This window comes from Nesoenas mayeri (genome assembly GCF_963082525.1).
Source record: "Nesoenas mayeri genome assembly, chromosome: 1".
NCBI lineage: Eukaryota > Metazoa > Chordata > Aves > Columbiformes > Columbidae > Nesoenas > Nesoenas mayeri.
This window is the reverse complement of record NC_137541.1, coordinates 150,312,612-150,327,160: the sequence shown is the minus strand read 5'-3', so window position 1 is coordinate 150,327,160 and position 14,549 is coordinate 150,312,612. Positions and strand designations below refer to the sequence as shown.

At 43.1% G+C, this 14,549-nt stretch overlaps 1 protein-coding gene across 2 annotated transcripts in view; it reads left to right on the top strand.

Annotated features, from left to right (window-relative positions):
* The first annotated feature begins 10,369 nt into the window (after nt 1-10,369).
* Nucleotides 10,370-14,549, top strand: part of CDC16 (cell division cycle 16) — a 32,523-nt gene continuing 28,343 nt past the window's right edge. For both annotated transcript variants that reach the window (XM_080343602.1, XM_080343601.1), the window contains exons 1-3: nt 10,370-10,515; nt 13,137-13,191; nt 14,403-14,500. In XM_080343602.1, the coding sequence (XP_080199728.1) occupies nt 10,468-10,515; nt 13,137-13,191; nt 14,403-14,500 (201 nt within the window). In that variant the 5' untranslated portion in view covers nt 10,370-10,467. The remainder of the gene's footprint in view (nt 10,516-13,136; nt 13,192-14,402; nt 14,501-14,549) is intronic.

Sequence of the window (14,549 nt, the reverse complement as noted above, 5' to 3'; positions counted from 1 at the left end):
GTTAAGGTATGAAACATATTTTTTTACATCGCTACTACCTAATACGTATCTTCACACATTTATTAGACCTAGGGTGGAAAATAAACTACAAACGCCATCCTGCTGAGAAAAGGAGAAGGAGAAGGAGAAGAAGGAGAAGGAGAAGGAGAAGGAGAAGGAGAAGGAGAAGGAGAAGGAGAAGGAGAAGGAGAAGGAGAAGGAGAAGGAGAAGGAGAAGGGAAGAAAGAAGAGAAGAGAAGAGAAGAGAAGAGAAGAGAAGAGAAGAGAAGAGAAGAGAAGAGAAGAGAAGAGAAGAGAAGAGAAGAGAAGAGAAGAGAAGAGAAGAGAAGAGAAGAGAAGAGAAGAGAAGAGAAGAGAAGAGAAGAGAAGAGAAGAGGAGGGGAGGAAAGGGAAAGGGAAAGGGAAAGGGAAAGGGAAAGGGAAAGGGAAAGGGAAGGGAAGGGAAGGGAAGGGAAGGGAAGGGAAGGGAAGGGAAGGGAAGGGAAGGGAAGGGAAGGGAAGGGAAGGGAAGGGAAGGGAAGGGAAGGGAAGGGAAGGGAAGGGAAGGGAAGGGAAGGGAAGGGAAGGGAAGGAAAGGAAAGGGAAGGAAAGGGAAGGAAAGGGAAGGAAAGGAAAGGAAAGGAAAGGAAAGGAAAGGAAAGGAAAGGAAAGGAAAGGAAAGGAAAGGAAAGGAAAGGAAAGGAAAGGAAAGGAAAGGAAAGGAAAGGAAAGGAAAGGAAAGGAAAGGAAAGAAAAGGTGAAAAGAAAAGAAAAGGTGAAAAGAAAAGAAAAGGTGAAAAGAAAAGAAAAGGTGAAAAGAAAAGAAAAGAAAAGAAAAGAAAAGAAAAGAAAAGAAAAGAAAAGAAAAGAAAAGAAAAGAAAAGAAAAGAAAAGAAAAGAAAAGAAAAGAAAAGAAAAGAAAAGAAAAGAAGAAAAGAAAAGAAAAGATGCAATAATGGTTATGAAAAAGAAAACTGTTTTAATTCTGCAGGCAATTACTGAAAGCTCAAAAAGCCTTTGAATCTCCCAGTGCCGTTTTCCACTTAGACTACGGATCAGTTTGTAAGTTTTTTTGTGTTTGTTTGTTTGGTTTTTTTCCCCAAAACCCAGCACAAACTAACACACAGAAACCCGTCAGCTGATTCCAGACTTGCACAGTAACACTAGAGGGCAGGAGAGCAGCTTCTAAATCAAAGTCTTGTAAGTTCAACAGTTAATCTTTATCCAGCTAAAGGTGAGCCGAAGAACTCTTTCCTAAGTAAATACAAAGGAAATAAGGTATCTCTGTTCTTATGCACTACTTGCATCTGTTAAAAGTATCATGATTTTTATTCCCACGTACTAGCACAGGCAAGGCAGCACAAATTGGAACTGAATAAATTAGTTTGCAATGAAATATCCTTTCTCTGACACTCTTTATGTTTTGTTTATGTAATCTTTACTGGTAGATGTAGTTAATGTTTTGTTAGGCTTGTCCTCTTCCTGAAAAGAAGTTTTATATCATGTTTGATGTATCATAGTCGATTGTAAAGAGTTCTTCAGAATCACTGGTCTTCCTTCTCCATTCTGAGGACCATCAGGTTCTGCTCTCACAACAAATTTAACTGATACAGACAGTCAAGACAAACAGACTCTCCTGGGTCAAAAGTGTCTCTGAGTGTTGCATAAGGAAGATGTGATCTTATTTAGCCTCAGTGATAATTAGCGTCTTTTGACTCAACAAAGTGTTCCACGGAATCACAGAATGCTTGAGGTTGGCCAGCACCCCTGGAGCTCACCTGGTTCAACCCCCCAGCTCAGGAAGGGCCACCAAGAGCTGGCTGCTGAGTACCATGGCCAGGCAGCTTTTGAATATCTCCAAGGAGGGAGACTTCACAACCTCTCTGGGCAACCTGTGACAGCCCTCAGTTTCCCTCACGGTGAAAAAGTGTTCCCTGATGTTCAAATGGACCCTCTTGTGTTTCAGGTGGTGATCATTGCCTCTGTTCCTGTCACTGGGCACCAGTGACCACAATAGGTATTTCTCTATGAGATGTAGAGACATACATAACAGTTTGTCACATCAGAGCATTTTTAAATCTGCAAGCTGGCACTAAGACAAAGAAACCAAAACCGGTTTGGAACCTCAGATTAGGAACTTCTGCAGTAAGTAGTGCTATCTTAAAATGAATGTACATAGGGGCCCTTTGAGCAAATCACTGGCTTAAGCCAGTCATAAGAAAAAACATGCTCAGTTCTCACCCCTGCACAGCACAAGTGTCTAGGGATGCAAAACGACAAGGGAATTCATACCATGTGCACAAATCTGTCAAAATGCAAAATGTGACTATGCAAAGTGCCAAACGCACCTACAAGAATACTTGTTGCGATCTAGCTAATATTTAGAGAACATGTGAGTTTTTGTCAACTTGTCGTGGGAACACGTTCTTTTTCACTAAAAGGTTTGCATTAAATGATTGAGTGCTTCTCTGACATGCATGCTGGTGCATGGTTCAGTACAAAAGGTTCAATACAAAGACTGCAAAGTGATTAAAGCAGCTTTTTATTTTGGAAGCTAAATAAATAAATAAAACCAAGTCCTGGCAAGAGATTCAAGGAATTAAGCTTAGCATCTCAGTAGAGTTGATGATTAGTCAAAAATACTGTTTTCATCCTCTGAAATGAAATTCTCATCCATTTCAGAAGAACAACAAAGCTACAACAAAATAGAATCTGTATCATGTCTTTGAAAACCTGTAAACTTCAGAGCAACAGCAATGACGGGAGTTAAAAGCCAACCTTCAGAATGTAAATGATAGTGACAACAACAAACATAGGGAGGGGGGAAAATACAACAAAAACTTGTTCCAAAGATGCTACAAAATTGCTTTTCAAAGAAATAAAAAATTGTAACATATGTACTTAGATTCATTGTAGCTATTTTCTGTTTCACATGTGTTGCATCTCATGCAGCCAGTGATTCCATTTCCTTATGAAACTGCAGGATACAAGTGCCAAGGTGTAACATCTTGGTGTGAGAAAGCTGCATCTGGTTGGTACAGCAATCTGAGAAGAGTTGTCTTCCATATACGCTTTTTTTCAAATATTGCATCTTAGTAACAAAATAATCAAAGTCCATATTTCTTTAAGGAGAAATGCCAACAAACTGGATTTCATGCTAGCTAACCAGAAAATGCATAATGGATTTTCTTGTCCACACTGGTGATGAACTGCATTGGTGAGCAGTTCCCTTCACAGTTCAGGGAGATGAGTAACAAGCTGTAGAGCTGCTTAAGCTACAATTTGTGCAATATGGGCTAAGTCTTCACAGACAACTGATAAAGTTTTCACCTTACTCACTACTTCACTGTCCCCAAGCCTAGACAGAAAACTCTCAACCAACCAGACACATTCCTATATACAGAGCATGCACATTTCGAGTAAACATCAGTATTTTTACTTCAAACGAAATGTCAGACTAATTAAAACGATGACCCAGGCCCTAATGATCTTAAAATATTGGAGGGTGTGTATGTTGCAGTACACATTCTGATCTGCTTCCCTCCTTCTCTCTGCATCCAGCTTTCTGACTGCTTTCTGCTCCTGTACCTGTGCTATTATGAACAGTAAGAGCTACTGTTGCAGCATGCAAGATAATTTTTTGGTTCCAGACTGCTCTGCTGCAGCCCTGAGTATGAAAACATACACACCTGAGCTAACCCTCTCCATCTCTCAGTTACAGATAACAGAGGAGTAGAGGAGTAAAATATTTTTACAAGGTCACGCTGCTATGTTCCACTACAAGGGGGGCCTCCAGAAACTGTTTTGGGAACCTAGATCCCCAGCAAATAGAACAGGACTCAACTCGCTAAAACATGGGCACCTAGTGTCAATTTCAGCATTGCTGTGAACCATCCAGCTTCCCGACCCCAGACAAGGAGGGAAAGGCTCTTCGGCAAACTAGTCCCATACAGATGTTACAGATATTCTACAGCAACTCAGATAACACTCAAATTTAACTACACTCCTGTATCTGCTCTGGTGAGACCCCACTTGGAGTCCTGTGTCCGGCTCCGGGGCCCTCAGTACAGGAAAGACATGGACCTGTTGGAGAGGGGGCAGAGGAGGCCACAAAAATGATCAGAGGGCTGGAACAGCTCTGCTGTGAGGACAGGCTGAGAGAGTTGGGGTTGTTCAGCCTGGAGAAGAGAAGGCTCCAGGGAGACCTTATGGTGGCCTTTCAGTATTTAAAAGGGGCCTGTAAGAAAGACTGGGACAGACTTTTCAGCAGGACCTGTTGCAATAGTACAAGGGGTAATGATTTTAAAGTAAAGGAGGGGAGATTCAGGCTAGGCATGGGGAAGAAATTTTTTACAGTGAGGGTGGTGAAACACTGGGCCAGGTTGCCCAGAGAGGTGGGAGATGCCCCATCCCTGGAGACATTCCAGGCCAGGCTGGACGGGGCTCTGAGCAACCTGATCTAGTTGCAGATGTCCCTGCTCATTGCAGGGGGGTGGACTAGATGGTCTCTGAAGGACCCTTCTAATGCAACCTATTCCATGATTCTATGTGGAGAAATGAATCGAGGTTCTAGGGTGGACTCTATTTGATATCAAGACACATACATTTGGGTAACTACGAGATACATGTTTAAGGTCTTATTCTAGTGAGTAGAAATCTAATTAACACAACCAATGGAGTTCAGGGAGCCAGTCAGCTCCCACTGATGCAGACACCTATGTTTGGTCAGCTGAATTATAGTTTTTGCTCCACCGACAACAGAAAGTTCCAGAAAAATGGTTGAGTCTAGACTGATAGCAAAGCAAGCCAAGAGCATCTCATCTGTCTCCCAGTACTTTGACCTTTACTATTTTTGGGCTATGGTTACATAGACATCGCAAGAGAAGTGGCATATTACTTTGCATACTGGCCAACATGATCGATTCAGGTGCACCTCGAAAGAAATCTAAGGGATGTAAGATTTAACAGAAAATCTTAATGAAGCAGAAAATAACTCCTAGGGCTAAGTCTTACTTCTACAGATATTCACACAATTTTTTTAAACTTACATAAAGATGAGCCTAATTGTAGTCAGTAGCATAGCTTTGTAATGCCTCTTGTGGTGCAAATATTTCTTTATTTCTCAGTATTTATTTCTCCTGAAGGCTTTACATTTTATTGCGAGCAGCATGCAGAAGTGAAAGAAAATTCTGTTTCCTTAAAACAGGTTTCTCTTTGTTGGCTTCTGAGCAAGAATGATTAAACATCCTTAAGCTCATCCTTGGCACTACCAGTAGCCACAATAGAGTACTACTGCATGTGTGAAAGAGAGAAATCAGCATGAAAGAGGTCATGCTTCTAAAATTAAATGCTGGGAAAAGCCAAAGCCAAATGTGATCCTGGTTATCCTGATACAATCAATGGGACTCACTCATCAGCACTGCAATGAATCCAAACCTGCTGCAGAGAACAAACATAAATACTAAGAATCTTAATTTTAGGAAAAAAGATCCAAGCAGGCATGAGTTTGTATCATCTAGATAACCATAGGAAGAAGAGTGTTGTTCTACAGGCAGCAGACCCAGCAAAGGCTGTTTTCCTACAGACTGAGCCACATACCCCCACAAATGATATGCGGAGCCCCAGCTTACCTTTCTCTACAACACCTTGTCCCTGTTCTCCCATGTCCCTGAAGCCTCGTGACACATGCCCGGACTGTGATCCCAAGCCGTACATACCCCCACTGGACTGTCAACAGGCCAAACGGAGGAGATAACTACTTAGCTGAGGCTGCAGCCTTCCTCGAGGGAAAAGAGGCAGTCACCCAGGTCTCTCTAAACTTGCCACTGACTTTTATAAAACTTGCAGGAACTGACTTTGCTATTGGAGACCTCAGTTTACTTGTCAAAGTCACCTGACAGTGACTAACAGGACGAAAGATGTTGTGGAAGAGGCAGGACTGATTTACAGCACAATTGTGTAAGCCAAGCTAAAATATGAGAGAGAAAAATGAAATAAAGACACTCAGTTTAATTGTAGATTGCTTTCTTGATAGCTTATGCAGTTCGTGGTGGATAATCAAATAATAGGAGATTGGACACAGAAAGTAATGCCATGCTATTGAGCCTAGAAGCAGGAGAGACGATACTATTTCTACATGAAAAAGGAAGAATTCTGTAAGATAAATGAAGAATACTTTGGGGAGACTTGAAAAAGCCAGTTGCTTCACTTCCCATCCTCTTCCACCTCTGCGCATGCCATGAATGCTCCCAATTGATCATGTTCAATCCATTTCTGGATTCACTTTTTTTAGACCAAATCAAAATCAGAATAACACTCTTTTCCATTTCCCTACCCCAAATCTTAGCCATACTGCAGAAAGCACAGAGGAGTCACACCATAGGAGCAATTGAGGTATTCTGCTATCGTAAGGCAAGGATTGCCAAGGCTTGCACCCTGGCAGGTCTGTGGTATATACTCAGGCTTGGAAACACAAGTCCACATGGGTTTGGGCTTGCAGGGATCACAAGAGGAAAAGTTTCCAAGCAAGGCACTTATCTGGACAAAACAGCTGAGTGAGGGGCTGCCTCTGAAACCATCCCAGAAAGATCAACATCTGCTGCCAGGGCATTTTGGGGAACCTCTCCTACCCCAGCACAAGCCTCTGTTTCAGAGGCCTCACTTCAGTTACAATACTCAAGCCAGAAACAAGGATGCTTTTCCAATTTATTTTTCTTTTTCACATTCAAACTCGAAGTGAACATACCCACTTTAACTGTATCAGGTTTACAAGCACAAGCATCAAACTGACTCAGAAACAGAAATTTAAAAGCAGCAGGAGGAAGCTACGTGCTAGCATCAGCATATAGTACCTATAGGTATTTTTAGAACAAAAGAAAGAAGGTTCTTGAAGTAGATAAAAATATAGAAGTCTCCACCAAGTGAGAAAGTTTTAATATGACTGTGGAGCCCTCCCCTTCCTCTCAAGATTCAAGATACTGGAGTGCAAATTTGTAAAGCAGTTTGTTTTAACTGACTCTCCATACCTTCACAACTGTTGTAAGTACTATTAGGAAAGCAGTAGGGCTATCAAGACCACAACCATTACAGTCATTTTGCTCATTCCTAATTTTGATTTGGAAAGAGAAACTTACATATTATTTGAAACTACTTAATTTTTTTTTTTTCCTATTTGCATCTAAAATAGTTTTTAAGTCTCAACCACCAGTTCACAAAGATCTTGCTGTTCACAGCACCATGTGTCAGCCCTATCTATTTACCTACATTACTCCCAGTGAAGGAGCAAAATTTTGGAGTCTATCTGTAAGGATGCCCTCTTTCAGTGACCAGCTACTTCATGAGCAGTGATATCAGAGCAGCTTCCCAATTCAGAAACAGGACCGGAGCCCACCTGAGCAGAGCCACTGGAGCAGCATTGCCATAGCATCCCAGCATAGCTCAAGCAAATGTTTCTCAGAGCTGCAGCCCAAGAAATAGCTTGCTCAGAGAAGCTAACTGTTCAGGAGAACACAAGAAAAGTAGCACACAAAGAAAGCAGCACACAACACACAGACATTATGGAGCAACCTGAGATGATGTATTCCACTTTGACAAGGTAAGAACTAGACAGATTCTAACAAAATACTAACATTCTCTATGTGCATTTTTGTGCCTGTTTCCTTACCTTCATAGGGTGTTCCCTTGGCCTCTCCAAGATCCTGAAGATCACCAGTCATCTCTACGCTTCAGACCATCTCCCTGTGACTATGGCTGCTCTTAACCGTCATCCATCCCCAACAAGAGCGGTTTCTTCTCTTCCAACCCCCGCACTTCCTGTGCATCTTTTTTTTCTTCCCCAGCCAAGACTTTTATCTTAGAGGTACACAACAGCATCTAATTTTGATACTTTATTTCATGTTTTTGTTCTGCATTTCATAATGTTTCAAACTCGGTCCTCTTCTGAGGTATTTACACTAAAAGAGGGGAGATTCAGGCTAGACATGAGGAAGAAATTTTTTACAATGAGGGTGGTGAAACACTGGCCCAGGTTGCCCAGAGAGGTGGTAGATGCCCCATCCCTGGAAACTTTCAAGACCAGGGTGGATGGGGCTCTGAGCAACCTGATCTAGTTGAGGGGGGTTTGGACTAGGTGATCTTTGGAGGTTCCTTACAACCCAAACCACTATATGACTGACAAATACATATGCTGTTGTTAACCTTACTAATTTCAAAGAGATTTCAAATGAACAATTAGAGTGGAGTGGTAGCACCCACAACAAGCCACAGGTTCCACAGAGCTGAAGGTGCAGAAGGTTGATTGCATCCTCTCTTCTGCCTCAGTATGGTCAGCTGGTCACAGAAGCTATTTAGACACCCGAAGGTGTCCTCAGGAAAGCTGAAGGTGGTTATAATGCTCATTTCATAGGACCGTTGGATCTAAAGAAACCTCTTTGCCCCTTCATTGCACGAGCTGATTGAAAGATGAAAAGGGATTTTGCTTTTCTCAAGAGCTCAGTTACCAATACATGAAAAAACTACAAGAACCACATATGCAATTGAGCAAATAAATAAATAAGGAAATAACCACTGCACCTATGCAATATACGTTTTACTGTAGGTATAAGCACACATGCTCAACACCAGAGAAGAAACAGTCCCAAAAGGTGACAGTGTGAGGTTAAAATTCAGCCTAATTAATAACAGGTGGAAACCACTGAAGTCAAGCGGTTTGACATCAAAGTACAGCTACTGCAAATAAAGAGAGGCCACAAGGATTCTATTTTTCTCAAATTAATATTTTCTGCTTGCAAGCAGCTGCCACCTTTCTGGCCTCCACACTGAAACTCTGACACATATTTTCTCCCTACATCAAAGCACACACAGATTATTGCTCTTCTTGTGCCAGACACAACTGCTCCAAGATGTATCGGGCAGCACCTGAGTTATTTCAAACCAGGCTTTTTAATGAATACATTGTGTTTTTCAGTAGTATATCTGTCATTTTTCAGCAATGTCCCGGTGGATAATGACTCCCTAATCTGTGCGATGATACCAAAAACGACTGGATGATGAAGGACTTGTAGGAAACCCCCAGACACACTGGCTGCAAAACCGCCAGGAAACATTTTTCACCTCAAGGCCACAGTAGCTGAAGGGATGTAAAGCACCATTGAAGGAGGAATGTTGTTTTTGCAAAACTGAGGACCTGGTGCCTGACCCCAGCCGGGGCGGAAGGACTGAGAGACATCAGACTGTGAAGCCTTAATGTGAAACAAAGTCTCTTCGAACTAATCCCAGAATGCAAACTGATTATTTAAAGAGTAAAGCTAGGGGGAAGGGTAACCAAAGAGCCAGGAATCCGTATTTTAAATAAGTCAATTAGAGGAGGAGGTTGTTAGATGAATGAAATAGGTAAAGTGAGGCAGACGTTGGGTAGTCTGTAAACCCTGCAGTACCCAGCCAATGGGGAATTTGCAGCCGGGATTTGGGGGGGGATATAAGCAGGGACTTTTTACCCTATTGTGTGTGCCTACCATTAGGCAGAACACCTGGTCTTGCAAAATTGTTAATAAGATACGCTTTGCTGAGAGATCCTGCCTGGGCCTGCTATATTGGCAAGGTAGTAGTTTTCTACCAGGGGATCTCAGGGCAAGGGTTCTTCACAGAGACAAAACTGTGGAGAAAAGCCTCAGAATAAATTTATTAGCAGGTGGGGGTGGACTATGGAGGAAAGTCTCAGAATAATTTTATTTGGGTGGGGGGAAAGGGGTTGAGAGAGGTTCTTCTCCCCCTCTACTCTGCCCTGGGGAGACCACACCTGGAATATTGTGTCCAGTTCTGGGCCCCTCAGTTCCAGAAGGACAGGGAACTGCTGGAGAGGGTCCAGCGCAGGGCAACCAAGATGATGAAGGGAGTGGAGCATCTCCCTTATGAGGAAAGGCTGAGGGAGCTGGGTCTCTTTGGCTTGGAGAAGAGGAGACTGAGGGGTGACCTTATTAATGCTTATAAATATGTAAAGGATGAGTGTCACAAGGATGGAGCCAGGCTCTTCTTGGTGACAACCAATGGGCAGTGGGTACAAACTGGAACACAGGAGGTTCCACTTAAATTTGAGAAGAAACTTCTTCTCTGAGGGTGACAGACACTGGAACAGGCTGCCCAGGGGGGTTGTGGAGTCTCCTGCTCTGGAGACTCCGCATTCGAAACCGGCCTGGACACATTCCTGTGTAACCTCATCTGGGTGTCCCTGCTCCAGCAGGGGAATTGGACTGGATGATCTCTGGAGGTCCCTTCTAACCCCTGACATTCAGTGATTCTGTGAAGGGGGCCCAGCCGGCGCCGCCGGAACGCTGCGCTCGGGGCGCTGTTTCCGGGGGGGAGGGCAGAGGGACGGGGGGCGGGTTTGAGCGGGGCACCGGCGGGCAGGGCAGTTCGGCGGTTCGGCGGCAGCGGTTCGCAGCGCGGCGGGCTGGGCGCCGGGGCCGCTGCAGCCACAGACCGCGCGGGAGGATGAACCTGGAGCGGCTGAGGAAGCGGGTGCGGCAGTACATCGACCAGGTGAGGCGGGTTTGCTGTGTTTCCCCGAGCCAAAGCCCTTCTCGGCCCGGCTCTCGGGGGAAAGGAGGCCCGGGGGTGGTGGGGTTATGCGAAGCGGCTGCCAGCCTCTGTAATCGGGGAGGGGTATTAATTTTGAAATAATTCCCTGTTTCCTCGGGAGGAGGAGGGCCCGTGTGTGGCCGCGGTGGGGCCGGAAGCGCCGGCGGGGCGGTGTCGGCGGGGAGCCGGGGCCTGCGGCCTCACCGCGGTGTGAAGGGGGCTCTCCCGGGGTCTTCGTCCTGTGGAGGAGGGAGAACGGCCGCTGTGGGGGCGGTGGGGCCGCTGTGTAGCGAAGGCGTGTTTGCAAGACCCCTCCCGCACGGGCGGTGCAAGTTGGGACGTGCTTACGGTTTGTTCAGCCTGGAGAAAAGGAGACTGAGGGGAGACCTCATGGCGGCTACAGCTTCCTCATAACGGGAGGAGGAGGGGTAGGAGCCGATCTCTTCTGTTTAGTGGCTAGTGACAGAACTCGAGGGAATGTCAGGAAGATGTGCCAGGGGAGGTTTAGGTTGGACATTAGGAAAAGGTTCTTCCCCCAGAGGGTGGTGGAGCACTGGAACAGGCTCCCCAGGGAGGTGTCACGGCCCCAAGCCTGACAGTGTTCAAGAAGAGACTGGACAGCACCCTCAGACACATGGTGTGAACTGTGGGGGTGTCATATGCAGAGACAGGAGCTGGCCGATGATCCTTGCGGGTACTTTCCAACTCAGGACATTCCTTGATGCTATACCTGTTGTTTATAGATGCCCACCATGTACAGCTCTGTAGAGAGAGCAGAGTTGTTTTCATTTGTTGATGGATTCAGCGATTGTGTTGCTGCAGGGCAAACAACAACAGAAACCAGGAAAAATGCATGAATTAATTAGTTTAAGTATAGCCTGAAACTGCTGTGCTCTGTTTCTAGTTCAAATACTTCATACTGGCATTGCTGCTGGCAGAAATTCATCTCTTCAGTTATCACAAACATTTGTGTGTGTGGCCAGCAAATTTTACAGGAAGGTGGACCTGTGTTAATTTGGTGGATTTTATTGTGTTGTTTTGCTGTACTCATTTGAGTTAAGCTCATTCACCAAGCTGCTTTGCCACACAGCTATATAGACACTTGCACAGTTCTGAGGAAGGCAGAATCGGGAGGAACGTGGGACTGCTGCCTTGGGTAGTATAGTCAGCTTATAGTACTGTATAGTGCTCTTTAGGCCTGGATTTTGCGCTTTTTTGTGGTGTTGAGAGATGTATTTAAACAACATTTCTTGTAGACAGCTGTTAGATATGTGGACATTTGGTTTGTTGTGTTTTTTGTTTTGGGGTTTTGTTTTTTTTTCTTTATGGAGTTTTGTTGGTCATTTTTGTTGTTGTGTTTTGTTTGGGGTTTATTTTGGTGTGTTTTTCTTTGGTTTGGTTTTGTTTTTTTCTGTTTGTTTGCTTGGTTTGGGGGGGTTTGTTGTTGTTTGGTTTGGTTTTGTTTTTTCTTTTCTTGCTTGCTTTTCCTGGGAGTGCAGATTGAAAGCAGACTATTCTCTTGGCAAATTTGCTGAGTGTTCCTAATCCCCACCAAATAAGTATGGGAGCACAGGGTAGAAGAGACCACTTAGGTCATGGATCGTTGTGCTTTGTGATGACTAGAATACCATCAATGTGCATTTTGGAAAAGTCTACCCAACCTCTGCTCCAAAAGCATAAAACAGTCCCTGAGATTGCAAACAAACCCCACAACTCTAATGTTGCTGCAAAGGCCAAAAGCAATCAAGGCTCTTCTAGTGTTGCAAGTCCTTCTAATGGCAAAATATCTGTTAATTGTCCAGCAGATCCAGAGAACCAGTTTTATGCCTGATAGCACAGAAAAGGATAAAAAGGAACAACAGTAGCCCCTCGTGATCTTCTAGGAGAATAATCCCAGCCAGTTCTATGAGGTTTTGCCTAGCACCCCAAATCTGATGGCAACCTTAGCTGCGTTAGTGGGGTATACCTGCAAACTCTGCTTCTATTGAATCTGTAGTTGCCACCAGCCCTCTCTGTTTCACCCGCTTCTCCTAAACTGCAGACTTAACGGTCAAACTATACAAAGATACAGGGAATTTCACAGATGAACTGTGGTTTGTGTGAGGTTAAAGCATATTGCCTGGAGAATGAAAAGTTCTTAATCGGAGATGGTGCTGCTAAAAGTTTCCTGAAGTAACCTGTGTCCATTTTATTTTTTTTAATATAGTATTCTCTTTCTTCTAAGATATAGCATTTTAAAACTGTAGTGAGAGGATTTGTGCTAGTTTTTCAGTGATAGCAAACCAACTGATAACCCATTTCCATACTTACATAGTGCATACCTTTTGGTCAAAAGTACCTATATTTTATTGAAAATAAACAAACAACCTCACCTCACATTTCTTTTTGATATTCTTTAGAAGTTATAGTTTAAAAGTGATAGTGCTGTTGTTTGAACTTATAAAGGTCTCAAGTGTGAACTGCTGTTCATTAGAGACTACATGCATAAGATATTAAATGTGAATGATGTACAGTACGTTTCAGAATAATCCAGGAAAGCTAACCACAAATAAATACTAATTATTTCTATCATGCTTTTACAGCAGCAGTATCAAAGTGCCCTATTTTGGGCAGACAAAGTAGCTTCGCTGTCTCATGGTAAGTAGTTGCTTTTTGCATTGTTCTTGTGTTCTGTTTTCTGCTGGGTTTTTTTTGTGTGTGTGTGGTGTTTTTTTTTTTTTTAAGCTGTGGGACCAAATGTTGAAGTTTTGGGGTTGGTGTAAGTACATTTCTGTGATCTTGGGAACACCATTTTCTCTGAGTAGAGTGGGGCCAATATTACTTCCCTTTTGAACTTTGTGTTAAAATTAATGTTTGGCCAAACCCTGAGGTTTGCCTACCTTAAGAGGCAAAACAAAGCAAGCTGTGGGAGACAATGATGGTTTCCTATAGGATTCACTGCTGCTCTGAGTGACAAATAGAATGTGTGTTTACAGAGGGATTTGGTGCTGGTAGCTTATGTCTGCCTACAGCCGTGGTCTGTTTACACTTTAAATTATTTTAGCGCCTTGATCCCACAAAAGCGTTGATTGCCAATGAAGTAGGAGAGTACTAAGCTGTGGTTCTGTAGTTGTAACTTCAAGCTGCAGAAATCTTATGCTTTCACTGTCACTGCTTTTAGCTTCCCACTGATCTTTTATGAGAGAGACAATTCTTTTTTGCTTTGTTTTTTTTTTTCTGTCATATGTGCAAGGGCAGAGTAACCTAGAGCTGCTACTTTTAGATCCGTATCACTGTTGTCACCTTCTCATGACACACTTCCAGTATGAGATTCTTTGTATTCACTGTCCAGTGCACTGTCTGATGTTTTTGAAGTTAAAATGGGATTATTCTCTCATTGATAGATATTATAAGTTTTTTATACATATATATACACACATACATACGTGTGCGTTTATATATATATATACACACATACATATATATACACACATACATACGTGTGCGTTTGTATACATACACACACATACATACACACACATACATACGTGTGCGTTTGTATACATACACACACATACATACACACACATACATACGTGTGCGTTTGTATACATACACACACATACATACACACACATACATACGTGTGCGTTTGTATACATACACACACATACATACACACACATACATACGTGTGCGTTTGTATACATACACACACATACATATATAAAATAAAACTTTGTAGTTCAGTAGGATGCTAGAATAGGGTAAAAATACTTTTCTAGTGAAGCAAAAGTGAATCTTTTATACAAAAGTATTTAAAGATAGATTATAAATAATTGGTTTATAATTTTGTTCTGTTATTTTAGAGGAACCACAAGATATCTACTGGTTGGCCCAGTGTCTTTACCTGACAGCTCAGTATCACAGAGCAGCACATGCCCTTCGATCACGTAAGCTGGATAAGGTAAGTGATTTTAGTCAAAGACTGTTATTCTGTTATGGGAAAAGCAGTT